Source organism: Uloborus diversus, unplaced genomic scaffold (assembly GCF_026930045.1).
Source record: "Uloborus diversus isolate 005 unplaced genomic scaffold, Udiv.v.3.1 scaffold_1322, whole genome shotgun sequence".
Classification (NCBI taxonomy): Eukaryota; Metazoa; Arthropoda; class Arachnida; order Araneae; family Uloboridae; genus Uloborus; species Uloborus diversus.
The window spans coordinates 25,897-51,701 of record NW_026558013.1 but is presented as its reverse complement, the minus strand read 5'-3'; the positions used below and the strand labels follow the sequence as shown (position 1 = coordinate 51,701).

At 33.4% G+C, this 25,805-nt stretch overlaps 1 protein-coding gene across 1 annotated transcript in view; it reads left to right on the top strand.

Annotated features, from left to right (window-relative positions):
* Positions 1-8: 8 nt before the first annotated feature.
* The window catches only part of LOC129232718 (rab3 GTPase-activating protein non-catalytic subunit-like), a gene marked incomplete at its 3' end in the record, with an annotated part of 51,673 nt that continues 25,876 nt past the window's right edge, over positions 9-25,805 (top strand). The window contains exons 1-12 of the mRNA XM_054866832.1: positions 9-139; positions 5,146-5,331; positions 5,412-5,490; positions 8,756-8,806; positions 11,451-11,526; positions 13,747-13,848; positions 15,002-15,101; positions 17,733-17,831; positions 18,114-18,262; positions 23,796-23,878; positions 24,597-24,683; positions 24,764-24,903. Of these exons, the coding sequence (XP_054722807.1) occupies positions 49-139; positions 5,146-5,331; positions 5,412-5,490; positions 8,756-8,806; positions 11,451-11,526; positions 13,747-13,848; positions 15,002-15,101; positions 17,733-17,831; positions 18,114-18,262; positions 23,796-23,878; positions 24,597-24,683; positions 24,764-24,903 (1,243 nt within the window). The remainder of the gene's footprint in view (positions 140-5,145; positions 5,332-5,411; positions 5,491-8,755; positions 8,807-11,450; positions 11,527-13,746; positions 13,849-15,001; positions 15,102-17,732; positions 17,832-18,113; positions 18,263-23,795; positions 23,879-24,596; positions 24,684-24,763; positions 24,904-25,805) is intronic.

The following is a 25,805-nucleotide window of genomic DNA, read 5'->3' as shown; positions in this document are numbered from 1 at the left end:
CCAAAATGTGTCTGCTGTGAAACTTTTATTTCTTTACGCGTATATAAAATGTCTTGTCATTTAAGTAAACGTGCATGTTTAGCTAATGTTAGAGCAATAAAAGCTGCATTAACTTTCACAGAAGAAACAGCAAATCCAGGTTGCAATTTCTGGAATTAACCCTCTCCTTGCTTTCTGTTGTGTTTCTAACTTGTTTCGTTTTCGTCATTCAAAACCATCAATGCTTTATCATGAGAAAAATGATACATGATGTTGAATTATTTTAAGAATTCATTGAATAGTTCATTGAATGATATTGTTTTATATTCTGCAGAATACGACCGCAACAGCGATACAAATAAAAGGAACCCTTAATTTTTCAACTTGCTAATAATTTAAGCATTTGCATTAACAAAATCTTAGTAAATACGAACACGTTGTCAGCGAACCACTTATCATTTATTTCTATTACTTTTCATATGTTTAGCCTCTTATGCTTTACCCTTGACAAACATTTTTTGGCCTCATTTAATGATGTGTCGAAAGAAACGTTAGAGTAAATATTGGAAAGCTTTTTTTTTTTTTTTTTTTGGGGGGGGGGGATTAATTTAGCATTTGGGATTTTTTCAACAACTGGTTTATATCATTCCTCAGGTTCCAGGTTGGGGTATGCATTTAACTCCCAAATCAGCATTGTTCGGGACCAAGCAAAATGCAGATTTTAAGTCATTAATTTCAATCTATCACTATTATTTTTTTTTTGAAACAATTTCTTACATGTTAAAAAAAGCAAGAAAAGGACATTATAATACCCAATAAAAACTTCTAAAAAATATAAGTTTCTATAGGGATGAGAAGAGAGTTTCTATAAATGACAGCTGGCTCATCATCTGGAAATTTTCTATGGGGGTAGAAGGAGGCAAAGAGTGCGAATCCTTTCTTTTTTTTTCTTAAACTTCCATCCTGCATTAAGCTTAAATTTTGCATTTCTGCTTTTACCATTAATGCTATTGTCCTAATTTTTAATTTCCTTACATTAAAATTTGTTTTTACTTGTGCTACTTTAAATTGGCTTATTTAATTAAATTTTTTTATTAATCATTTTAGTTTTCTTAAACTTCAATTTAGTTATTATCAATTCATTAGTACAGCTACTTGTTTTTTAAAAAATTCTAAATTTTTAAAATAGCCTGAATTTTTTATTTGTTTTACAAAAAAGTAAAAATAAATTTTAAAAAAATATATGGTTAAGGTTTTTTGCTGTAGTGTATTAAACTGATTCTGATGTCTGGGCAATTCCACGAAAAAGTGGACATGAGGGTTGAAATCTAAAAATTGTTTTATTGCTACAAGTAATACATCAAATTAAAGCTAATAACATGAGGTTTATGAAAATATGAAGAAAATTTTCATATAAGTAACTTGTTTATTTATTTTTTGAGCCTAAAGTTAACGTAATATAACAAACTTGTATTTTGAAAAACATAGTATTTTCATTCGCCCAGGATTACTATTTAAAACATAGTATTTTCATTCACCCAGGATTACTATTTAAAACAGGAGAACTTTGTATGTGTGTGTGTATGTTACTATTTGTGACATTTGTCTATCGTTTGGAACACTTAATTTTTCTTAACAAAATATTTAACAGAATTTTTAGTATAAATAAAGTTATAAGGTCTCGCTGTCATGCCGTCACAAAAAAGACGCTTAAGTTACCATAGCAACTGCATTTTTCCATGGAAAAGCATGAAACTTTCCAAAGTTCTAATGTTTGCAGATCTGAATAGGAGTACAATGTTTAAATTTGATCAAATATTTATTCTATGGGAAAATTTGGTGTGACGGGTGTGACAAACGTTTGTGACAGGTTTGACAAAATCATTGGGATAGGTGTAACAGCATTTAAAATAGCTTTTAAAAACTTTCTAAATGAAATAAAAGGTTAAACCATTTTATTTCTGAATAGAGGTGGATGCAGAAAAATCTTTTGGAAGGGGGCCAGGGAAATTGAATAGCTCCCCCTCCAACACACACACATTCAATGTTTCATAACATAGTTTTCACAGCTTGATTTTATTATTATTATTTTTTTTAAGGATTTCTTCAGGTCAATGAATCTACTTCTAAGTAGTACATGAATATTATGCTGCACTAATAATACTTTGAATATTAACGGCAAACATCTTTAATGTTTCAAGGCAATTAAATACTAAACCCATATAATAGCAGAGATGCTATATACCTGTACAATGAGCAGTTTGAATTAGGAACATTGTCATAATGATTATAACAGAAGCAAGGTTAATAAATAAACCCATACCGCATTTGAGTTTTTTAATTTAATTTATATTTTAACTATAAAATATTACAGTAGTACCTCTTTTAAGGGACACCTCTGAATAAGGGACACCTCTATTTAAGGGACACTTTTTCTGGTCCCAGTCCCTTTAAATAGGGACCCCCATGTTTTTGCCTCTCATTTAGGGACACTCCATTTAAGGGACAGTCACAGAGAAATGTATTTCAAAAAAATTATGTATAAATCTATTAGAAATGTTGAATTTATTGGAATTCAAGGTTTTTTTTTTGTCCAAAAATTAACCAGCAAAAGTTTTCCTTGACATTAGTATGCAAATAAACAAGTATTCTAAAATTCTTGCCGAGACCTGCATCACGCTTTTCCCTCTAATCAATTTTTTTCATGTGGGCTCAGCCCCCACACATAGTGTACTACTCACGACAAGCTTTGTATTGAAAATTTGAATTATGATCACACGGTTTTTAGCATTGTAAATTACATGACATCAAACAAATACATGTAACACATTAATTAAAAATTATAATAAATGAAAATGAGTTAACAAACTGTGAGACTACAAAATTTTTGATACAATTTAATTTTTTTTTTCCCAATTTGAATACTTTGAGTTTCATTTAGTATATATATATATATATATGTAAGAAACATTTTCAATACTTTATCTCAAATGTTATTAGTTTATGTTTATTATGAAATTATACTGAGTTTGCGCAGCATGCGTGAATTCATCTACCTCCGAAGAAGGGACACCTCTATTTAAGGGACAAGTTGTCCGGTCCCCTTAGTGTCCTTTATTGAGAGGTTCTACTGTATTTGATTAAGAAAATCATAATTTCACAACATATAAATTTTATTGAAGAATTCAGAAACTAGTTCTGTGTGTGAATTTTAAAGCAGTGGCTGATTTGTTCTAAAGCCATGGTACAGTTTAGATAACATATTGATACTACATGCCATTTCTATTAATAATTGTGGTTTTTCTAAGAAACTAACGTATGATTTCTTATAAGCATTTTTTATAAGCTGAAAAAGGAATCTATTATTTTGCAAATAGGTTCCTCTATCAAAATGACTCTTTCAGGTTCTCCTACACACATTAAAAAAAAAGTTAATTATTTATTCCATCAAAGAGTGGACGAATCGCGACAATACGTTCCCTTGAATTCGAAACCAGTGAGTTAAACGTATTCTGCCACTCTGGGACTCTGACTCCATTATTACTTTTCTAGTAAACAAAAATGCTTTTATTCAAAATATGATGTGTATGTTTTGTGTTCTTTTTAATTTACTATAGAAAAAAATGCAAAAGAGAAGTCGATTAAAAAAAAAAGTTAAATTAATTAATCCTTTAGGGAGGGGGGGGGGGGGGCACGAGCAGAATTTCATATTAAGTAGGGGATTTTAGGGTGGGCCCCTTGGGCTCCCCCTAAAATCCGCTACTGTTTCTTAACAAACTAGCATTATAGTTTAAAAAAATGTCTGAAAATCTTATAACATGACAGAATTGAATTATTTGTATTTCGGTAATTTTTTTGTTTATAAGTGAGTTACTTTTATTTACAATTCTTGAAACATTTCAAAGGAGTAAAATAGCTTTAAAGGAAGTAAATAATCAGTTGCATACTTCCATAACTACTCTGCTTTGTGAAAATGCCTCAGTCAAATTTTTTTTTGTGAGAAAAGTGATATCAGAGACACTGGAATTATGCAATAAGTAAACTTTGCCCAAAATTATGGCATAGGCTCTCAGAATGCAATTTAAAGTCTCATTAACCAATTTTCACATTTACAAGTTGTGCATAGTTAAAAGATAATACAGTTTGCTCCCTTATGGAAGTAAGTTGCTGCATCATCACAAATTTGCTCCAAGGGACGTTTTAAAATGCTAGCACAACTGATCTGGAAATAGAATTGACTTAACTATGAAAAGTGAAAAAATGTTCTGATTGCTGTAGATCTCAATCAAAAATGATGCATAACAATCAAATTAGTGGTTTTTTTCTAAAACAGGGGATTTTCAACTGACATGAGACTAGAACATTTTCACCATTTTGCATTGAACGCGACAGTAGTCGTATTGGTAGAGGGCTAAATGCAGTCAACATTGTCGAATTAAGCTAAGTCAAATCAAACTGCTTTTCATTTATTTAATTGAGCAGTGAAGATGATAAGAATTGATCTGTATATTGAAGCAAACACTGCAGTCTGAGTGAATATCGCCTTCTCCAACTGCTTTGAAATTTTTAGGCTACTTTTGTTACTTTTTTACAGCATTTTTCCTGTGCATCCCTGTGCTTGTATCAACTGTTAAAAGACAGTCATCATTAAAAGCTCTGGGAAAAAGTTATTTAGAACATTTTCAAAATCTCTAGTTGTTTCAAATTAATTTTCCATGCTCGCTGACCAATGGTCCAATTTGACTGTTTCAAAACTTCCCTGAGTTAGCATAAGCAAAATACCAAACATCACGTTGTTTGGTATCTATTTTCTCCTGTCGTTTGACAGCATAATATATAAATCAGGAGCACAGAGATAATATGTAAATCAGGAGTAATGACTCAGATTTTGCCATTGAAATTTTTAGAGTAGAAAAAGTGATTTTAGAGGGGATTTGATTTCAAGTGTGCATCACCATTCTGTAGGGAAGAGGAAGCACCCCTGTATAGGAATTTTTTTTCCTTCGTATATTGAGGGGGAAAGGAAGTATCTTGTTTCTCTATAAAAAACACTAGTTCTGCCTGACAATGTTAAAAATTTAAATCATACAAATTTATTTTAAATCACTACATCACTACAAATTTGTTGTTTAATCCAAGGATCTAATACTTCGTGTAATTATTCAGATGAATACTCTGCCGAGAATTGGAACAGTGGTTGGGATTTTGATGAGCAAATTGAAGAAAAATGCAATGAGACGGTGAAGTTGAAAAGGGAAGATCAGTCCTGGTTGCAAGATTGCGTCTCATCTTTGTCTCCTGCTGCTGATGTTTTAGCTCTTGCCTATGGACAACATGCCGTCTTTCTTACTTGTAAGTGTTTTTGGTCCTTAGATAGTTTTGTGAGTTGCAGTGAAGTTTGTTTTAAATGTTTCTTTTGTTATCTTGTTTAGCGAAATGGGATGCCAGTGAAGAAAGTGAGATGAAGCTAAAATTTGTGTCTTCTTTTGAAGGGAAGTTGGCTACCGAGAAGTGAGAAAACTGTTTGTTTGTTACAAGGATGCTTTTTGGTTGTAGAGAAACTGACACATTTCTGTCTGTTGGAGCATTTTAAATCTTGCCGATTATATTCTTTTCAGTGTCACCATATTTGATCCCAACTACATAGATATTACTTGGCAATACCATGCATTATTTTGTCTCTTTTAATGAACTTTAAAACAAAACAAGACTAGAAGTTTAACTAAAATAAAAAATAATCTTCCAAATAATTATACAAAGCCAGTTAAATGTAAAATAATCCTCTAACTAAAAGAACAATCCATAAAATAGCCTGAAAAGTTAGAATAAAATTCTCTACAAACTGAACAGGAAAATGTTAAAAGCTCCATGAAAATGTTAAATGGTCCGCCAAATAACTGTATCAAGTAAAATAAGATAAAAAGGAACAAAGGTAACGGTGACATAAATGTTAATATTTCTATTTTCACTAGGTAAAAGTATTCGCCAAACCCAGTGACATATAGGGGAAAAGGGGCACATTTGAACAATTTTTTTTATTTCTTTATTTTTAAAAAATATCATCTATTTCTAAACGCAAAAGTGTCCCCATGATTGAATACATTTTTTTGGGATTAAAAAAAAAATTATTTCTATAGTTTATAGTGTTTTTAAAAAATGTCTGAAGTTGTTCATGTGTGCCCCTAGAGGCACGTGTGAACAGGCCTGAGGCACATATGAACACAGGTGCGGATCTAGAGGGGGGCTTTAGGGGCCATGGCCCCTCCCAAAACATTGAGGGTGTAGGAATTTTTTTAAAGAAAAAAAAAGAAAATAGAATGAGAAAATAACATAATTTAACATGTTTTACTTTAAAAGAAATTTAGGTTTTGATTGGGAGAGAAATTACATCCCTCTCCTCGAAACAAAACTTTATCTCTGAAATTTTGTGTACATCAATTCTTGATGCCGACTTGAGACACTTGAAGGATCTCTAAATGCTGCTGTCCTCTAAGTATATGTATTGCTTACGAGATTAAAGAGAGCCTAAATTTGCGTTTTATGGCTTTAATTTCGAAATTTTTCAGGAGGATAGTCCCTTTTTCCCATGCTCCTCCACAAATGCCACAAAAAGGTAACTAAACATTGATATATTTTTCTTCAGAGCAATGAATTGCACAAAGAATTTTTTGGTATTAACCTTATCTTAATTTTTATAAATTCATCCTCTTTCTGTTGTTATTTTAGCATTCAAACTTAGTATAAAAACTTGAAGATAGGTAGAGGCTGTGATTTTCCGGAATATCGATAATCTGGCACTGTTTGAGAGATGACCATTAGGACGAACATCCAAAGAAAGTTTGTTAAAAAATTTCGAATGGCCCCTCCCAAAATAATCGACTAGATCCGCCACTGTATGAACACGGGTAAAAATGCAGGACAATCTTGTCAATGTATTATTGTTCCCCATTACCATTAATTTTTCTTTGTAATTTTCCTTATTCTTCAAATTAATTGTACCATTTTAAAAATCATAAGCATAAGCTAGTGTTGTATGAGAAGAGCGGAAGGGGCAGGCCGTATGAATTTTTAGAGTTTTTTTTTTTTTTGCTGGCTTTTCTACCCTTTTTTTTTGGAGCGGAGGGGGAGGAGGGTCTCCTTGGGGTTAGTGCTCTGTGAAAATTGAGGGAAGTAAGCTGTGTAGTGTTAGTTGACCATATTAGCCAACTGAAGTTGATGTTGAGAACAGTGATGATGTCAGGAGCCGATAGAGGAGGAAGATCATGTGGGTTATGAACCCCCCCAAACCATCTACAATATTGTACATCCATCATTATTGTATATGATCACAGTTTGATAATTGCATACAAGATGGATGGATGCAGAATATTTTGTAAATATATTATTACACATTGTGTCAAACATTTTGTGTCGCACATTGTGTACAGGTTTCGTACGGGTCATGGAAATCCTGGAAAGTCATGGAAAAAAAAATAAACAAATTTCAGACCTGGAAAAGTCATATAAAATTAATATTTTCATAAAAGTCATGGAAATTTATTTCAAGTCATGGAATGTCTTGGGCAGTAAGAAAGCAACATTTGCTAAAAGAGCGCTAGAAATATTGAGTGATTTAGTAATATTGCATATAAATTGAACGATCTCAAAAACAAATCCGAGTTTTGGAATCCAATTTCATCCGTTTCTGTAACAGCCGCTCACCCTTTTTTGTGATGTGATCTTACTACTGGGGCATTACTAATTTTGAACCCACCATTATTTTCAGTACTTGGTATATTTTATATTCTGTAGTAGTGGACTCGCACTTTCTTTATTTTGCCACGCCCCCTGAAAAAGTGTAATTCAATTGCATCCGAGTTCGTTTCAACTACTTGTAAAAAGTTCATTGTTAAATTTATCAGAATATATCTCGATATGTTGAAGGTTTTAAAATGAAGACTTTAGTCAGGCAATAGAACATAGAAATAGAGGAATTCTAATACTCTAAAACAGTAGTGCCCAACATATAGCTCGCAAAACTGATCCTTTTAGCCAGCTGAAATATCTGGTTTGGAAAAATGAATTTACTGTAAAAAGTAGCTTTACTTTAATGAAAGAATATGCTTTCCAGTTACATGAGTGATTAGATGCATTATTAACATCAAAGGTCAATCTTTTTATGAAATAAATTTATTATTTTAAACTTATTCAATTTTTATCCCATTCATTACTATTCTGCCCTATTTAATAAATAATTATTAGATATTTAAACATCAGTGTATCGCATTCATTATATTTTTATTTTACTTGAATTTATGTGATGAAGACAAATAAGAATAATTTATTACTTTCAGTAGTATGCACTGATATTTTTTCAGTCACAAGTATGTGCTCCAATGAGGTAATGGCACTCATGTAAAAGTTTTTTTAATGCCCATTTCCGAAAAAAATGTCAAGTTTGACATTAAATAGTACTATTCTCTTCATGTAACAAGGGTCATGAAATGTTTTATGAGGTCATGAAAAAGTCTTGGAAAAGTCATGGAATTTTTTTTATCTAAATTGAGTATAAACCCTGTGTGTATCAAAAACATGTTTTGCTCTTTTGATTGCTACTTACTTGAATAGTTTTCATTATTACACTTTTCCTATGGTTCCTATTTATGTGTGATTTGTATTTACATTTTCGCATTTAAATAAATTAGTAAGTTTCTTTAAAGCAATTACTGAAAGTTATGTGTAAGAAATCAGTTTATTTCCTTAAAATATCTGTTTTAAGTGTCATTCTTTATTCTAGAGATGAGACTGTCACAAGTATTTTGTGCCTTCCTCTTGCTTCTCAAAAAAGGTATTTTTTGAGTAATGTTATACAATTTCAGTTTTTTTCTTTTTTTTTGAAATAGGAAACTGTTATTCCCTCACACAAATAAAATTCGAAATTTATTTTGTTAATTCTAAATGGAAAGCTTAATTTTAATTGCAGATTGAAATTATTGCATGATTAACATGACGGGTAGCTTCAAAAATGGTTGACATTGAGTGCTGCTATAAAGGGTGTTTACCATATTCAGATACTATACTGATCTCAAGTATTTTTTGTATTTGTTTTGGAAGTTTTATATTTTAAAATCATTTTTGATTTAAATGTCCATTATGAAATTATGTATTAAAATAAAAGACTTACGTTTTCAAAATCTTACATCTACAGAAAGCAATCTTTTCCTTGTTGCTTGAAATAGGGAAGGTAAAAATCGTCTCTTAAAAAACAATATTATCTCTAAAAATTCATAAGCACAACTCACGAGGTCCATCATGTCAATGTTGATGCTATCTATTATGAGAGGCTCTCTGATTAGTGCAATAGTTGATATACAGTAGAACAATGGGATCTCAATCTTTCATGCTCTTTGCCACCCTTTGAACGCAGACATGAGGTCTCCCCCCCACACATGTAGTTAATACAGTTTTGAGGTCACATCACCCCCACAGGTGGTTAATACAAACAGTGTAGTAGGAAACTGAAGCTGAAAAAATAGCTAAAACTTGTAGGGGGCAAAAAATCCAGATAATTTCACACGTAAAATTTAACTTGACTTCACAATACTATATTTTAAACAGATTATTACTAGAATATCGGAAATCCAAGATGCAAAAAAGTAAATACAATTTTTTGAGTTAATTTAGGATCCAGGTGAGGTTGGTTTGCATGCATGAGCATAGCCAGAGGGGGAGGGGAGACAGGGAGGGGCAACTGCCTTTCCCTGCAAATGCCTCCCCTAGGGGCAACTGCCCCTCCTTTGGGGAGAACCTCCGGCTCCTGCGCCCTTTCCCAATGTCACCAAAGAAAGTTGACAATTGCAATTTTAGGACTTCAATCCTGAAAAATTCCCGGGGAGGGTCACATTACCAATTTTTCTGCCCTCATCTGAACAAAAATAGCACAAAAGCTTTTTTTTAGGTTGAGAGGAGGACTATAATTTCAAGCAATTTCCAATGTCTGTACGGGGGGGGGGAGTAATTAAAATCCACTAGTTTGTTACGCCTATGCTTACCCCTCCCTAACGGGAATCTTGGCTGCGCCCGTGCTTGCACGTTCGCCATCTAATTGATTGTTTGTTTCATTTTTTATTTTATCTGATGTACCCTCACATCCCCTTCAAATAATTCTATGCCGCCTAAAGGGTTGGGGCTTCCCAGGTTGAGAACTGTTGCTGTGAGCCCTCGTTTTTACGGGGGGGGGGGGGGGTACGTCCCACAGAATCAAAATCACGTAAATGAAGAATTAGTGTTAGTGTTAAACTAGGTCTTAGGTTCTCGGGATAAAAAAAACTTCAAACTAGTAATTGATAATTATGTAATAAACTAAAAGCATAACTTTTTTAATACATAAGACCGACGTGTATGTAGAAAATGTACTGTTTTTAGAAATAGCTGGTTATGAGAGTGTGTTTGGCTGTCATATATTATTTTTGCTGCAAATATTTGTGGTGCTTTAACCCATCCATGGTTTCTTGCATTACTTCAATGGTGAGATCTTCCTTCACTAACAAATTAGAAAGATCATTTGCGATTGTCAAGGAATGTCTCAAAACTTTCAAATTTTGTTTGTGTTTTATCAACATCAGTATCTTTGTCAATTTTGTCCCCTTTTCCACTTCTAAAAGCTCTTTTCCAGTGAGCTTTGAATTGTGAATCTATTTACTTTATTTTTTAAAAGAAAGAGTTCTGAAACCAATCACTGAAAAAATGCACAAGCTCGCTTATTTGGACACCATTCTTTATTGTGTTCTTTATTGAATGGTGTCGGCACTCTCTAGAGTTTTGATTTTGAAAGATGTTTGCAGTACTCAGTTTGCAATGCCATTTCAGCGTAAAATCAAAACTCATCTGCATAGATCAAAGTAAAAACATCAAATCTTGAACTGCGTAAAATAAACCTGCACAAAGTGGGGGTCTACTGTACTCTTCTTAGCTTTTATTTCTTATAAGAAGCATTTTTTTCTCCTTTTACACCACAATTCATTATTTTTTCCCAAGGTTTGTTTTTAGAGTCTTTCATGATCATGTTTTAGGATCACACCTTTTCTGTTGACCATCGCTGGAATATCTCTGCCGTAATTAATTGTAACATCTGATTTCCTTTAATTCTGATGCCTAAAACACTTTCTGTATGACAAAAACTTGAAAACATGGTTGATATCCAAAGGGCCATCTCCCTAGATTTCAGCCTTTTACAGCTTTCTTTTAAAAATCTCAACTCTCAAAATAGACCCGCAGTCTTTAGTGTTTCTATAAAAAAATCTAAACTTTGTCATTTCTTTATCATCCGAGCAATTTTCATGTTAATTTGCTAGATGGATAATATTTCTACGGTGTGTATTTCACAAAACTTACTAGGTTTTACAAAAAATAAGTAAAAGTTTGAAATCCAGATGAAAAATGTTAAGTACAGATATTGTATACATTTTAATGAAATATTTTGCATGTTACAGAAGCCTTCAAGGTGGGCCTGATTGGACATGTATAATAGCAGGATTCAGTTCTGGATTCATAAGAATCTATACTGAGGTAAGCTTTCTTGCTTCTTTCCTTTAAAATCACTGCTAGTAAATGAAGTATTTTTCAAGTTCATAAATAAATCATTATGAGTGGACTATGCCACAAATCTTTTTTACTTCCTTTCTCAATAAAGAAAGTATTGTATTCATGAAAAAATGTTCACTCAAAAATCAGCCTTAATTTCTATTTTGCTCACCCCCGAATGAATGTTGTTTTTTTTTTTTTTTGACTCGACCACACGTGGATATATGCCTAAGAACGTATAGACACCCGAAATACCTATTTTGACGATCCCTGAGTTAATTTCTCGTGACTTATGTATGTGCGTATGTGTGTATGTATCTCGCATAACTCAAAAACGGAATGTCCTAGAAAGTTTAAATTTGGTACGTGGACTCCTAATGGGGTCTAGTTGAGCACCTTCCCTTTTGGTTGCATTCGGATGTTCCGAAAGGGGTTTTTTGCTCCTTTTTGGGGGGAAATCATTGTTAATTTCGATGTAAACTCAAATGGTGTTATAATTTGCAGACACTTGGCGATATATCGCCAGTCTTTTGGTGGCCAAGTTTTGTCACCAACTTGGCGTTAAATTTGGCGATTTTTTTTTAAAAATCTGATTTTGATTTGGCCACTGGTGGTGATATTTAGAGAGTAAACTATTGAATCACATTAAAATCGCCAATGATGGGAAAATGATATTAAATTGGAGTAAAAGGAAGTCATGCGATGCCACAGCTGCTCGTTTGCCTTCCACGAAACAGATGTCTGTATCAAAAAATACCTGAGCGTATGGAAGCTTACCTGTTAAACCAATCATTTAGGCATTAGTTTGTCTCACTGGTTTGAAAAGTTTGTTTTGAACAACTAAAAAAAGGTATTTTTATTTACATTAAATTTTTGTTAAGTATTAATCATAGAATTGATATTAATGCCATTGATGTATATTTACCAGTTAAATACAATTTTAAAATTTGGCAATGGGTATAAAGGTGATTGCGATAATATGCAGATCCTAATATTTTAATTTACCTTTCTTCTTCTCCTGTCTTCATGGTTAGTCACATTTTTTTTCCTCTATGATTCTTCTAGAATTGCACACCCTTGCTTATGATCCTCTCCCTCTTTTTTTTTTTGAACAACTTTTTTCTGCTACTTTTTAGTCCTTGAATGCTTATGAAATTTTTTACTGTAAACTTGTTTTTATTACTTCCTTTTACAAAAAAGGAAGTATTGTATTCACGAAAAAATTTTCACTCAAAAATCGACCCTAACTTCTATTTTACTAACCCCCAAATGAATATTGAGTTTTTTTTTTCCACTCGACCACACATGGATAAGTGCCTAAGAATCTATAGACACGCGAAATATCCATAATAACGATTCCCAAGTTAATTACAACGAATTGTCTCGTGACGTCTGTATGTATGTGCGGATATGCGTATGTGCGTATGTATGTTGCATAACTCAAGAACGGTATGTCCTAGAAAGTTGAAATTTGGTACCTAGACTCCTAGTGGGGTGCACCCCCCCCCTTTTGGTTGCATTCGGGTGTTTCTAAGGGGGTCTTTTGCCCGTATTTGGTGGGAAATCATTGTTAATTTCGATGTAAACTCAAGTGGTGTTACAATTTGGCGGACACTTGGCGATTTATCGCCAGTCTTTTGGTCCCCAACTTGGCAACAAATTTGGCGATTTTTTTAAAAATCTGGTTTTAAGTTGACCACTGTTGGTGATATTTAGAGAGTAAATTGAATCACATTAAAATTGCCAATAATGTAGAAATGACATTATATTGGAGTAAAAGGAAGTCATGTGATGCACACATCAGCTCGTTTTTAATAAAAAAGCCAGTCTTTTGGTCGCCAGGTTGGTGACAAATTTGGCGATTTTTTCTTTTTAATTTGGTTTCAATTTGGCCACTGTTGGTGATATTTAGAGAATAAACTATTGAATCACGTTAAAATTGCCAATGATGGGAAAAAGATATTAAATTGGAGTAAAAGGAAGTCATATGAGGCACACATCAGCTCGTTTTTTTTTTTTTAACAACTTTTTTCTGCTATTTTTTGAGTCCTTGAATGCTTATGAAATTTTTTACTGTAAACTTGATTTCATTTTCAAATGCAGTTTTACTGATGCTTTTAGCAGTTTTACTGATAGCTTTAAAGTAATTGTTAATCGTTTTACTTTATTGGTATATTCACATTCAAACAATGAATTTTTCTGCAGAATGCTGATTTACTTCTGTCTCAGAAGCTGCACGAAGAACCTGTTGGACATCTACGCTGCAAGACTCATGTTCCATTGCACTTTTCTAATTATTCAGATCAGGTACATACTAGATTAAATTTGAATTTATGGGAAATGTGTAAAAAAATTTAATTAAAATAACATTACTGAAAATAAATTATTTAAATGTTTGTCAAATTTTTATTATCTTCTGCTTAATATATCTCAGAATCATAATTAATAGTTCTTCTTGTTTTAACAGAAGATGTTATAAATCTAAATAGAAAAATTCTTTTAAAGTGATAATTTCAGAAAATTCAAAGTTGAAAACTAACTTCATTTCTTTGTAGTAAGTTACAAAGGAATTTTTTAGTGTAACTTACTACAAAATACCATGCTTTGCCATCAATCTTTGAGTTGAACCGCACCATTGCTGTGGTCACTCATCTGGTATGCTAATTCTACATTAGGCTACCAGTTTGTTTGGCTCTCTTGGCTCCCTTAAGAGATTTTTCGCCTCCAGCTCACGTGATTCCTATTCCGGGCTGATGAGTGTTAAAAAGCACGAAACTGCAGTCCGCGGATGGAATAACTGAGCTGGTGGTGTATTTTAAGTAATTTCATTTCTACTATAAATTTTTGGAAAATTGATGGTGATGGCATCAATGTAGGTTGCGAAGGCTGGACATCTTGAGAACTATGAGGCTAGTCTATGTTTATTTTTTGTCTCTATTTTTATGTTAAAGTCCAAAGGCAAGATCCTCGCCTTCATAACAGTTTTGATAGAAAAACCAAACTCTTCGTAAAATTCTCGATGTTTTCAGCATAAAAGATGTCCTAAAATGTATTTATTTCTGCATTGTTGTATTTAATTTCATACTTCATGAAACCAATAATTTTCTAAGAATTGTATTTTGCACTCACGTACCCCAAAAAATAAGAGAGGGAAAAAGCACAACAAAGATAAAAATCCGAAAAAAAACAGCAATAAATAAATAAATAGAAAATTCAAAGACAGATCAGTGCACAAAAATTAAAAATTTTGCAAAAATCTGATCTTAAGAAAGAACTACCTAATTGAAAAGTAAGCATTTTCAGTTTCCTCAAATTTTAATTTTAGCATTCCACTGCTCAAATTTATTGTTGATTTCTGTTCTTGTGTTTTGAAAAACATTCATGCATTAAGGTAGTTTTACTTTATTCTCCTTATATTTTAAAAATATTTGAGCAAACTATTTTTTTTTTTTGCTTTTAGCCGGACGAGCTTGTTATTGTATTTTCAACCGTTATTGTTGTTATTGATGGCTTTGGACTTTTCCAGACACTTAGAGCTTGCAGAAATCAACTAGCAAGAGGTGTGTAATTTTTTAAAATGTAAATCAATTTATTGATAAGTTGATAATCATAAACTGGATGGTGTTATGCACATATTTATATCTTTGTCCCCCCCCCTTTTCCTACAATAATTGAAAGGTTGACTGGAACAGCATTGGATGCTACAAAATAAAATTTTTATAGGAGAGCGTTTTTTGTAAGTGCAATTAAATTGAATAGCTGCCAAGAAAATGTCACATCCAATGTTGCTCCACTGTAACAAATGTTTTTCTGCAAAAGATGAAGATGAACCCAAATTCATTTTTTAGTGAACTAAAAACATTATTTCATTGGAAAACCAATTTTGAAAAAAAAAAAAAAAAAAAAAGTCACATCCAATGTTGCCCCATCTGACCATTCAATTATGTATTTATTTCCTGTTTTCATAAATGTTTAGTCCATTAGAAACTTAAAATGTTGCATAAGATTTTTATGCTCTTTGAAGCATTTAAATGTATCATACTTTGATGATCTTAAAGAATCTGAAATTTGAACTGAACTAATGGTAATTATTTTCACCCAGGAAAACAAGACACAAATTCCAACTTATTCATGTCCTTACTATTCTGCAAAAAAATCGGAAACGCATGATTTTTTAACTTCAAAAGAAGAATTTATTTTTTAACGTGGATACCTTTTCTAATTATGCACCAACTTTTTTGAAAAGTTATTGATAATTAGTTTTAATGTAACTTTGAATGACTCAAAACTCCATCATTCTAAATTTACAATGGGTTGATTGGAAGAAGCTCTTAACACATGCAATTAAAGCTCTAGATTAGTGGTCGCCAACAGGCGACCATTCTATTGAAAATGGCTACCAGAAAATCAAGTTCCACTCGTCACAAGTGGCGACCATGTGTTACTTTATTTGTTGAAAATAATGTTGCTCTGGGACAAAACGCTTTTAATCCAATCTTTCCTGTTATCCTTCTCTAGCAGTGTATCATCTTGAGCCTCTAGTAAGCGTTATCTTAATTTTGTACAAAGATTTTTTTTTTGTCCATTTCAGATTGAATATTTTTAATTAAAGTAACAAAATCAATAGTTCCTGATGTTTTCACATCTATTTGTATTTAAAAATGGTCCAGTTTTACGCATTTGCGATTTCCCCCACCCCCCTCGCCATTAAGGCTTTGTTTTTGCATTCACTACCTTTTACAATTCTAAATTCACTGAAAAATAACCGTGTCACGGGACAGGAATTTTCTGTCTAATAAATAAACCAATAAATTCTCACATTTGCTTTCATTTAGCATTCGTATATAATTTCATTTTGCATTCATATACATTGCCTTCATTTGTATTATATTAATTTTTGAAAAAAATATATCTTTTTGTTGTATGCTTATATCGTTATGTTTAAAAATACATCCAGTGATTTTTTTTCCATAGAGTATCATAATATTTTAATTTGTTGTTGATGTTACTAATAGCAAATTGGTTATTTACTCTTTGCACTGTCTACATACTTTAAAAAAAATAGCTACCAAAAGCGCAAAAGTAGGTACCATTTTTTGTGTCTTTGATAGCCAGTCAAGGATGGATACAAAAGAGGGGCAATGGGGGCAATCATCCCCTCCTTAAGCCCAAGATGCGGGGACTCTGTCTTGGCATATTTTCGACACTGAAGTTCCAAAATTGAAATTTTAGATAATCTTCAATACAAGAAGGCTCTCCCTTGCAATTTTTTCAGAATTGTAGAGCAATTGTAGCACGTCTCTTAACACTTTAGTGATAGGGATCAGAACTTTGTACAGGATGTTTTCTAAAGCTCCTGAAACTCAATTTTAGACAATCTTAGATGATAATAGATTTGGTTCGGAGGCTTTCTCCTGGAAAGTTTTTGAAATTGAAGTCCCCAAAAAAGCAATTATAGGGCACCTTTGATGATGTCAAGGTAAGGAATAAAGTTTAATACTCTCCTCTGAAATGTTTCAGAAATGGAAGCTCTAAAAAAAAACGCACTTTGAGACAATCTTCCATGATGTTACTGTGCGGAGGTTAGAGAATTAAAAAAAGAGTAAGTATCTGAAATCAATCATCCCCTACTTGAATAGTATCGTGATCGATCCTCGTAGCCAGTGGCTACTACTCAGATTTCCTAGTCTAGAGCTGTAATGTAAGGAACATGTAAGGAATGTTGAGTGAGTCAGAGGTAATTCTGGCTGCTGGTTCAATGAGCAGCATAGAAACTGACTCGCACCTCTGTCATTCTCACCTAAATTGCAGTTTTAGTTATTGGACAGTTTTCATGCGTTTTTACTAGACAACATATTTTATTTATTTTATTGTTTTTTTAAAAATTGGTACATTTTATTGAGGAACTGAAGAGAAACCCAAAACCATGCTTAACTCTATTTGTAAAATTTTTGACTCATGCCACTCTCTTCAAAAACGTTCTTTTGTTAAAGTATGTGTGCATTTTTACTTATTGTGAGATTTCATTTAATATTGCTATGAATGAGGGTGAGTCATTTCTTAGAGTCATTTCTTACTTTATTATTATCATTATATTGATTAATTTGAAGGTAATGTAATGCATTTCATTTCTTGTAAACCTCGTGCTGCTTTGCATATACCTGATTTTTTAAAAAATTCTTCCCTTTTAGCTGCTGCTGGTCGACAAGAGGTGGTTCAACCTCCCCCTTTGAGTTATAAAAAATGGGGTTTCCACGAGCATGACAAATTAATGGATTGTGAAGCAGCAGGTGATATTTTTCTCAAAAATTATTTTGGATATTGAAAAAAAAAAAAAAATAATATTGTTAAAGAAAAAATCAACATGAACAATAATGAAATTTGGAAAAACATGCCAAATATCGTCCAATACCGTTTTTTGAGTTACGATCTGAAGTCCGAAAAAAATCCAAGATTCTGAAAGGTCAGGGCTCCAGGCATTTCATGTTTGGGGTCCTACTCTGAATGTATACATATATCTATGTGTATTTCAATTTTTTAAAAATGTTTAATAATTCTGTTTTGCTTTTTAGGTGTTATTAACACTACACCTTTTGATCATTTGGTGACAGAATCTGTTCGAAAAGGCTTTTATGGAACTGTCAAAGCTAATATGCCTTCTAATTGCCTGCTTGTTACAACAGGATGTAATCCTTACGTTGGATATTATCATGCCTCTGAGGTATTTCAATTTCCGAAAAAATAATAAACTTATTTTAGTATAATTGCAAATTAAGGTTCCCATTGATATTACATTTTGCTGTTCCTTGAATTAAGTTGGTTTACTTGCTGGAAAGAAAAAAAGAAAAAGTTGTAAAACTTTTATTTTGTCAAACATATTAAATGTTTCAGTCTAGGTAGCTTCTATTCCTGCAATCATTTAAAATAATGGTTTGTAGCTTTGTTCTTGAATCCGGAATGGTTATTTTGAACCTTAGACATTGTTTTCAGAGTTCATACAATGGTTTAGGTATTTAAACAATACTTTTGTGTTCTAGAGAACCCTTTTAAAAATTTAACTGTTTTAGATTAAGCTTACAGAGTTTAAATTTGACTTTAAGTCAGAAAAAAAAGGCTTAAATTTTTATTTTTTTCTTTGGACTTAAGATGATATTTTAAAAATTGTTTTTAGACTTCAGATGAAATTTGAACCTAAGGTAATATCTTCCAATTGCCTTCAATGCTAGATAATGTAAATAAGGCAGAATATATTGAATGCACTTGTTAACTTTTGCACATTTTAAAGTTAAACAATAACTCAGGAAACGCATTGTTCATTTTTTGTTCTGCATTGTCTTATCACAAATCATCAGTGCTGTTGCTAAATCATTCAGCAGTTGAATAACAATATGGCAACATAATATTAAGTCATTGGTTTGGAACTTGGCCTGAATTTAAGGACCAAAGTTTTGAAGCCTAACATCTTGAGAGTTATTAAATCCAACAGGATCGGATTGGGACACATTTTTAGGTTTGGACCCAGTTGAAAAACTAACCTTTTCAGAGATTGAGGGTAGTAGGAGAAGAGGGAGACCAACTACAAGGTTGCTGGACAGTGTAGGGAGGGATTCTGAACATCTCAGGAATAAATAGGTGGAGAAACCTAGCAAAAAGTCGTACTGCCTGGAGGAAGTAGACAGAGAAAGCCTTGGCCTGCACCTGCAGGCTGTAGTACTGCTGAAGAAGAAGTTTTGAGCAGCAAGTGAGGTTAAGAATAATATTAAGGGAAATTTAACCCTTCAATGCAGACTTTATTTTGAAACTAGAACAACGCTAATTCAAACTGTGCCAAATCTTGCAAAAGGGTAACTGAAAACTTAATTTAAATGTAATTTTGAAGCAAAAATACTAAGTATTTAGTCAAAAACTGACAATTTAGAATTGAAGAATTTATGCACTTGGATATTCGTCTTTAAGCTGTTGAATTCATGAGATAAAAGTATTTTGTTGTGCAAAATAATTTTGAGCTTCGTTCTATGAATTTTTTGTCTGTGCATTCATCATAACCTATCATCAAGAGATAAACTTTTTTCATAAACGTTTTATTCTACCAAATAGGAATTTCCCATGTAGATTTTTAAGCATAATTTTTAGCAGTGGTGCCCAATCTCCCCCCCCCCCCCCCGCGCGGGCTGCATCTCAGATGAGTCAGTGAGAAACAAAGGGTTGTAAGTGGTCATTTTCAAGTTTTGAGTGAAACACCTTTAATAATAAGGTCCTGGGTAGGCTTTCATTGAAAACTTTTTATAATTCATGCTGTATAACAGCACCTATCAGGACTACTAGTACTATCTCTTGTTCCAAGACAGAGGGGATGTTCACCTATCATGTGTACTGGTAATTTCCAAATTTTTAATTTTGTCACTAACATCCCGTTGCTTCTCACTGCCTTATATGATCTCATGAATGTAGAGAGGCCAGATCACTAATAAAATTTAAAGGTACAGTTGGCTCTCTGTTTAACGACTTTCAAGGGACCATAAAAAATCGTCCTTAAGTAGAAAGTGTCCGTAAATAGAATGCTTCTAACACTACAGTGGATCATTTGGGACCGTGACACGCCGTCCTTAAATAGAGAAAGTCGTTAAATAGAGCGTCGTTAAACAGAGAGCCAACTGTATTTAAATCTTTTCTAGATAACATGGAAAAGGGAAGAAAATTACAAACTAAGCTTGGACTGGGAGCTACCACTTGCCAACTGCTGTTCTATAATCTGGTTTTTGATTCATAACACTGGGGAACAGCAATTTCGTTGTCTTAAATCTGTGACTTGATTTCAACTAACTTTTGGCCTCTTTCGCAGTTTTTGTCTATCACGTCATGTTTTCAACCTACAGGATACCTTCAAAAGTCATACAAATTGTGCATATAAAGGAAAATAAAAGTAAAAACTTGTCAAATGCACTGTTTACAATCAACAATTTTATTCATACAAAGGCTATAATAGTTACCGCAAGTAAAATTGTGTATTTATACATATTAAGGTAAAAATTTTCGCTTATAGCTTTTTCTGGAGTGTTTAATCTGTGGACATTCTCGCTTGATGCTCCAACAATAGTCAGCCATCATATGTACATCCCATCTACCTTGATATCGTGTCTCCATGACCTTCAAATCTTGGTGGAATCGCTCGCCCTGTTCATCACTGACTGCACCAAGATTTTTCGGGAAGTTAGCAAGATGGCTATGTAAAAAATGCAATTTGATGCTCATGTGGCAACCAAGCATTTTGAAGCTCTCCAAGAGTTGCTGGACAATTTCGGCGTAATTCTGGGCTCTTGTATTTCCAAGAAAGTCTTTAACAATGTTTTTGAATGCCAACCAAGCATTCTTTTGAATTTCTGACATTGTTCCTATGAACGTTTCATCTTTCACAAGCTGCCGAATCTGTGGACCATCAAAAACACCGGCCTTCATCTTTTCAAATGACAGGCTAGGAAATGCTGAAATGAGATATTTGAAACAGTCTCCTTCAATTGGTAAAGCTTTTACGAATTGCTTCATGAGACCCAATTTTATATGCAGAGGTGGAAATATAATTTTCTTTCTGTCGACAAGTGGATGATGTAGAATGTTTGGATCACCAGGTTTCAGGTCAGATCTTGGCGGCCAGTTCGTCTGCATCCAATGTTTCTCACGAGCTCTGCTGTCCCACATACACAAAAAGCAGGGATACTTAGTATATCCGCGTTGCTGGCCAAGAAGAAAGCAGACCATTTTAAGGTCAACGCAAATGATCCATTGGTGCATTTGATATTGCAACAAATCAATGACTCTCTTTATGTCTTCGTATTCTTCCCTCAAATGAACTGAATGGCCTATCGGGACTGAACCAAATAAATTTCCATTGTGAAGAAGAACACACTTCAAGCTCCGCTTTGAGCTATCGATAAACAGTCGCCATTCAGTTGCGTTATAGGCTGAAATTCCCAACTCTTCCATTAAACCATGTACGTTATCGCAATACACAAATCCATCATCACTTCGAAAGTACTGCAGAAACGCGCTTTCTCTTGATCGAAAATATGATACCTTAGCTCCCTTTTCAAGCAAGTTTTTCTCATGCAGTCTTGATGCTAAGAGCTCTGAAGCTTTTTTGGATAATCCCAAATCTCGTACCAAATCATTCAACTCATGTTGCTCAAATCCCTTACGAACGGAATCACATTCAATTTCAAAATCTTTATCGTTGGGGTCACTTCGATCTTCATCAGACTCGTATTCCTGTATTTCCAAACAGGGTAATTCATTGAAAACTGGCACTGGGATTTCAGCTGAATGAGGCACTGGGCGTATAGCTGATGGTAAACTAGGATACTCTATTTTACATTTGTTTTTCTTATTATATCCTGACGTTTTCACTATACAAAAGTAATAATCACTTGAATGATCTCTGGGCTCTCGCCAAATCATAGGGATACCAAATGGAAATTTACCACGTGTTCCCTTTGTCCACATCCGTAAACTCTCAACACACTGCTTACACACTTTGTGTGGAGCCCATGATTTGTCTTGATCTCCAATTTTCACTTTAAAATAGGCATAATAGACTTGCCTGACAAATGTACTGATGTTTGTCCTTTGACTGGGAATGGTAAAACTGCCACATATATAACAAAACGAATCGGGGCTGTTTAAGCACTTACGACGTGAACTAGCCATAAGGAAAAGTTTCAGTTGATGTATAAATGAAAACTAAACGCTCAAAAACAAGAACAAGAACAGTATATAAACAAGAACTCAAACTCCATGTTGGAATGTGATTCACTATTTCAGAGTAACATACAACCTCTCACTACAGTATCTCAGGCGTAATTGAACAACCCCAGACCAGTATAAACCTGTCGCTGTGCTCCCATGCGTCATTTACCCGGCGCCAATCGGAGAAGGTTAGTGCCAGCCAGCCAATGATTCATGCTCGATTCCGCGGGGAGTAGTCACATTCTCATAAGGTGTAGAGAAAAAACTTGACGTGGTAGAATAAAACTAACTACAGTTTTGAAACCAGCATGCCTAATTAACTATAAAACAGCTCAAAAACCTAACTCAACAGAAATTGTTTTACAAATTGTTCCCCAGTGTAATATAATGGCCCACATCAGAGGTGGCTAATAAGTGCGGGGGCAATTTTTCTTAGGAAGTTGAAGACTATTTTAGGCTACTTTGAGTGACTGGGAGGGGGAAGGAGTTCTGCCACTCGCATAAATGTTTTGTAGTTGTAGTTTTAAAAATGCCATTTTAGTAGTGTTTTATCAACATTTGAGGTACGGAAAGCAATTTCCAGGGTTGTCTCCATAATGTTTTTTTAAAATTAAGTCTAATTACTAATAATAATAATAAAATCGAAGAAGTTTTGACTGTCTTTGGTAATGTAAGGGAAAGGAAGGCTCTTCCTGGAAAAAAAAATCTCCAAAATGTTGTGTTAAAGATGTAAATTAAAAAGCATCTTTAGCAAACTTAGAACAAAGAGTTTTGGGTGCGCTTCCAAAAGTTTTGCGAAGTTTAAAACGTCTTTTAAAACGTTCTTTCAGACTTCTCTTTTATTGACTGAAGGAGGAACAAAAGAGCTCCTGGGTTCTCGTAGTATTATTTTTTTTTAAAATGATGAAATCCTAAGAACTTAGTTTTGAACTTCCTTTCGGGACTTCAGAGAAAGATTTCTGGATATTTTTTTCTTTCTAAATTGGAGTCTTAAAAATGCAGTTTTACGCTATCTAGGGGGTATTCTTTTCCTGAATTTTTCCCCGCAAACTGGAGTCTTTATAATGCAAATTTAAGTCATCCTTGAATTTAAAGGAAGGTGGGAGTGCGCTCGGACATTTTCTCCCGGAAAATTTTCAAAATTGAAGCTTTAAAACTGAAATTTTGAACTATATTTGGTGACATTCGAATAATCTCACCCAGAATGTTTTGAAATTAAAATCTTAACGGTGAGGCAATCGTTGATGATGAAAAAAAAAAACCCTTGCCCCCCTGAATCGCCGCCACTGGCCCACATGAGCCATATTTTGCAGACTACAAATGGCTTGTGGGCCATAGGTTGGGCATCACAGATTTATAGAATTAGAATTGCATTTATCTCATAAGAATGTAATTGGAAATGGTGTAACACCGCAACAGAACATTTATGGAAAACAATGTTGAACCTCAAATTAGGGTAAAATAAAGCTAACATTTTTACTATTAAAAACACTTCTAATTGTATGCTTTTATAGGGTAGTAGTCAACTGCTTCTAACTGATGTTGTTCATGCAGTAGCCTCAAAATTAATGAACTTTATCTCCAATTATAATACAGGGTAAGTAGTTTGTTTATTTATTCTTAAAGTTTTGTTATTAACAAAGCTAAAACTTATTGGAAAGGGTTTAAATGGGAGTTACTATAGTTCAGAGGTAGAAAATCAGCCAATTGCGTCAAATTGTGCCATTGTCAGTGTCTGATACAAAAATGCCAAACCTGTGATTTTTGCACCAAACTGTGCCAAGTGTTACTGAGTAAATCCTGAAGAAATGGTGTCATAGTGCACTTGGTCTTTAACAAAACCCCATAGGAAAAAAAATCACAAGGGCTCTTGGTGCCCAAAAAACAGCATGTTGTTTGACTCAGAAGAGAAAGTGTAACGAAGGGGATGGGATACACTATAGACCCGAAATTGCATTTTATACACCATTCAATTCTGTGACTATGCAGTGGATCTTAGCTAAAATTATCTTTGAACTAGATAAACTGATGGTTTGGTGTGTTCCAAAACACATTATGCTTTCTCCCCTTACTCTTGAGTGGTTGTTGCCGTTTTGAACACTGCCCCTAGGAGCGATTTTATAACCAGCAGAGATTTTACTGTACCCGTATAAAACTTGTATGATTGCAGCTTCAGAATGAATTGGTTTCGACTACATAGAGTAACTGCAGTATTTGTGCCGTGGGTTTCTTTTTGTCCCATTAATATGAAACATTCAGTAGTTTTGTTTTATATTTTGCATTTTGCAGTGTATTTTGTGTTTTCTGATTTATAGTGGCCTTGGTGGCTTTATGGGGTTTAATCAGCCTAAAGAGCAGAAACCGCAGCCGAAAATTGAACCAGCTACAATACTGCCATTAAGGTAATTTGATTTTCAGTATTTTTGTTAAAAAGTATTTCTATTTTCACACATAATTGTCTTATTTCTTGATATTCATCTAGATTTGGACTCTATGATAAAAGACGTCAAGGAATTTCAATGTCTCTATCACCAAATAAGTGCTTAGCTGCAATTACTGATGCCTTTGGCCGTGTCATTTTATTTGATATATTTAAAGGAGTTGCAGTAAGAATGTGGAAAGGTATTTTCTGGCATGAAATATTTTTTTTATTTTGAATTTCTTATGTTAATAACTAGTTTCCTTATATCATAACTGTTGAGATAAATATGAGTTCAAATTATAAATTATGTGCTGGAAATGTTAAAGGCAAAGCATTTTAGTACAGATTTGCAGATTTGGCAATTGGGAAAATGTAGCTAAAATTTTTTTGGATTATCATTAACTCAATAGCTTGATTGAAAAAAAAAACACCTTACATAAGAAACAATATCTTTGCTAATAATAGAGCTGAAAGTCTCTCTGTCTGGATGTCTGTAGTATGTCTGGATCTCTGTGACACACGTAGCGAATAGACCGTTCGGCCGATTTTCATGAAATTTGGCACGAAGTTAGTTTGTAGCATGGGGGTGTGCACCTCGAAGCGATTTTTCGAAAATTCGATGTGGTTCTTTTTCTATTCCAATTTTAAGAAAAAAATTATCATAAGATGGAGAAGTCAATTACAAAATTATCATAACGTGGAACTTTAACATGGGCACAAGCCAATTGGGGAGATACGAAATTATCATAATGTGGAACCGTAACATGGGTGGCGAGAATATGGTGAATATTCTCGCCAATTGGCGAGAATATTCACCATACATTATTTGTAAATATACAGGCGAACCAAAAGACCTTTTAATTTTTCTATTATGGTCAAAGCCGTGCGGGTACCACTAGTAAATAAATACAGTAGAACCTTGTTTATCTTAAAATCTTTAAACTGAGACCGTGTTCAACTGAAGTAGGTTTCATTAGTTTTTTTAAATAAATAAACTATCACTTGATCAGCTTGAGATTTCAAATCGCTAGCCAACAAATTAGCGGAATTTCAAGTCTTAGTCAAAGACTCAGTTTTAATGCATTTTAAGAGGGAATTTTAC